The sequence below is a fragment of the Acanthisitta chloris genome, unplaced genomic scaffold (genome assembly GCF_000695815.1).
Source record: "Acanthisitta chloris isolate BGI_N310 unplaced genomic scaffold, ASM69581v1 scaffold24192, whole genome shotgun sequence".
Taxonomy (NCBI): domain Eukaryota; kingdom Metazoa; phylum Chordata; class Aves; order Passeriformes; family Acanthisittidae; genus Acanthisitta; species Acanthisitta chloris.
In genome coordinates, this window is record NW_008661378.1 from 21,942 (window position 1) to 25,261 (window position 3,320).

Genomic DNA, 3,320 nt, shown 5'->3' on the forward strand with positions numbered 1-3,320 from the left:
CCAACCATGGCCAAAAAATAGGCCAGTGTGCCCCCTGCCACCTGCCACTAACCCGGTTGTCTCAGGAGCTAGCACCATGGCACTGGACTCTCCCTCCCTCATTAACTGTGTGCTAATTAGGTACCTGCCCCTGGGGTGCAGGCAATGATTACCTCCCCCCACCCCAGCACCACATGGGTGATAGGGGTGTCACAGTGGCTCAGTGCCTGCCATGGCACACACACTGTGGTTGTGGCTGGACTGATGGGCAGTATGTGTGCTGTGGCGGGGCTGTGAGCCAGGGATAGCCCGACCTGGGTGGCAGCAGCAATCTGATCCAGAATCCTCATTTCTGTAAAAGCCAGGTTGGCAAGGTGGTTCTGCCCCTCCAGACCAAGACAAAAGGATCCCCAGGGAAAACACTGAACCCCAACACTGAAAACAGATAGGGGGATGCATGTACAGCTTGCTCTCAACCCCTGCCAGGTCCAGCTCTGCCTGGCTCTCACCTTCTCTCCCAACTCCACAGACCATTAACCCAGACACGTCCTTTCTGACTGCCCATCCATCATGCCACCTGCCTCCCCTGGCATGCTGCACAGCATCACCTCCTGCATGGCTAATTGCTGATGCTGGGCAGGATGCAGGCAGCAGCCACGGCAGGATTCTGGTGATGGGCGGGGTCCGCCCAGCAGCCCCGGCAGGCAGAGGACTGGCAGCTCAGCCTTTCCCCACGCACAGCCTGTCAGTGGCAAGGCCAGACCTGCTGGTGACATGGAGGAGCTTTGGTGCCTTTGCTGGGGGCTCAGGGTGCACTGGTGTTCCTGCGCTGCTGCTGCTGTAGGACATGGGCACAGCCTGGCCATCTGCCTCTTTCTCTCAGATTTCCAGGCATTGATGGCTCCTTGTGAGGTACCTGTGCCCCACAGCAATGGCAAGTGCTGCATTGCAAACTCCAGTGGCTACTGCTGTCCCTCTGGGAAGGTGCTAAGGGCTTGCACACAGCGCTAATCATCCCCAAGAACCTGCCCATCAGCCTGGCTTCCCGCTGTGCCCCCCTCCCCCCAGCAGTCTGCACCTGGCACAGCCCACACGTCTACCTGGCAGCCAGGTTAGAGGGAGCAGAGTTGGTGCCAGTCTGCTCCAAGAAAGGAGAAACTGAGGCACATTCCTTGAGGAGCCAGAGGGGCTCAGCAAGAGCCCCCTCAATGCCACATGCCTGAAAATGTCACCTGCCAAGTGGGAAAACCCCACAGTGCCAGGTTGGGAGCACTTAATTTCCACACCCTGGGCAAGTGCCCTTTGCTCCTCCTCGTGTCAGTGCACCAGGCTTGGCACAACAGTCAGGTCAGGGCCAGTGGGAGGGGAGCATGCCCGAGCAGCCTCAAGCTGCCACCAGCCCCAGCACACCACCCCATCCCCACTGCCGCCTCCATGCCTGCAGCACTCAACACCAAATCCCAGATATCCCCCTACTCCACAGCTGCATCCCTCCGCCGTGTTTCCTCAGCTGTTCCCCCTCCCTGGGGCAGCACAGCCACCAAATCCCCACCAAGGGGCGGCTGATGACGGAAGCTGGCTGCGGGGGGATTTCTGGCAGCCCCCGAGTGCCGCCCAGCACTGCACGCACCGCCTTGACTCACTCCACCGCCTCCTTCCCGCAGCCGGAAGGTGGATGCAAAGGGACCGCTCGCCCGGCACGTCGCTCAGAGCATCCTCCCTGCATCGTGCCTGCATCCTCCTTTCCCAAAACACCCCGCCAAAAACCTCCTCTCTCTGCTTCCCACCTGGCCTTTCAGCCCAGGTTATTTCTCCCTGTGCTGTAGGTGGGAGGTGCCTGGCCATTTGACCATCTCCACCTGGGACAGGTACAGCCACGCACTCCTGCTTGGCCAAAGGCATTGCACCCTATATTTTTGTAGGTCCTAACAAAATAGCTTCCTCTGTGCAAGCTGTAACAAACACACAGCAGTGTCACATTTGATCTCAAAGGTGTCCCCGTTCATCCAGCAAACCACCACGGGGGACTGGATCTAGGGAAGGCTGTGGGAATGGGACCCACAGGGGAGCTGGCACAGCCAAATGAATCTGGGACATCAGGAACGATGCCGGTTCCATTTTGCCACCCACCAAGCTCTGCACACACGGTGCCTGCAGCAGGGTGTGGGATTTCAGGAGCCTACAGAACTGATGTTACCCTAAATCTCAGCCCCAGAGCATCCATGGGGCAAAGCCTTCCCAACAGAGTCCCCTTCCTCCAGGGACAGGTGGGGGAACCCAGAGGATACAAACATGGGATGAAGGCAATGGGGTGGGGGGAGTCCAGGTATGGGAGAGACCCTGTCCCTGAACGGTGGGATAAAATCCATGCTCCACAGCCCCATGGGACCAATACTGACACTACCACTGTGGGGTCTGCACCTTTCACAGGGCACAGGGGGCCAGAATCCTCCCAGCTCTGGCTGGGTCGGGTCTGCCAGTAGCAAGCACCTGGCACTGATTTGCACCCTGGAGCAGATAAACCCCCCTGCTCCGTTCTCAGCAGTGACCCCCCGCCCAGCCAGCCCCTCACCACAGGCATCCCACACTCCTGACCTTGCTCCTCATCTGCCCCGAGGTGGAAACCTTCCGAATGAGCTTGTGGGAACTGTCCTCCTGCTCGCCCTCGCTGTCTGACGACTCCTCACCGCCCGCCTCAGGCGAGATGGGTGCCAGCTTGTCCGAGTCCAGGGACGACACTGATTCCCGAGTCTTCCTCAAGAACAGGTCCCCAGGCACCAGCTTCTCAGCCATCTTCGCACCCGGCTTGGCTTAGGGCTCTGCAGCCTCCTGTGACAGCCCTGAGAGAACAAGGACACACAGGAGTGGAAGAAGAGCCCTGAAAGGGGGTGCACAGCCCCTCACCCTCTAGGGCTCAGCCAGCTGGGAGGTGCAGTCCTGGAAATCAGGGGAGATGGCGCTTCCTCGCCCAGGAACGCCGCTCAGAGCGGCTTCCTCGCAGGCAAAGTTTCCCTTCCTCGCCTTTTTTTCGGTGTCTCAACTCTTCCTCAGCCTGCCTGGCATCCCAACGCCATTCCTGGCTCGGCCGCGGGAGACTGTAGCCACCCCCATGCCCTGGCACTGGTGCACGGAGGGGTGTACCCCCCTTCCCGAAGCCTATGCCAGTCCCCCTGCTGCCCATCCCCGGCGTGCCGGGCTGCTCGGTGCGGCCGGGGCCAGTGCGGGATCTCCATGAAAAGCAGCAGCTGCCCCCCACCATCTGCCTGGCTCCAGCAACCGGGAAGGCACGGGAGCATCTCCTGCCCCGCGCCCCGAGCAGGTGGCTGCGGATGGGCTGGGAT

At 60.5% G+C, this 3,320-nt stretch overlaps 1 protein-coding gene across 1 annotated transcript in view; it reads right to left on the reverse strand.

Moving 5' to 3' along the window:
- The window catches only part of DGKK (diacylglycerol kinase, kappa), a 20,230-nt gene extending 17,458 nt beyond the window's left edge, over positions 1-2,772 (reverse strand). The window contains exon 1 of the mRNA XM_009070217.1: positions 2,575-2,772. Within this exon, the coding sequence (XP_009068465.1) occupies positions 2,575-2,772 (198 nt within the window). The remainder of the gene's footprint in view (positions 1-2,574) is intronic.
- Between the last annotated feature and the right edge of the window lie 548 nt (positions 2,773-3,320).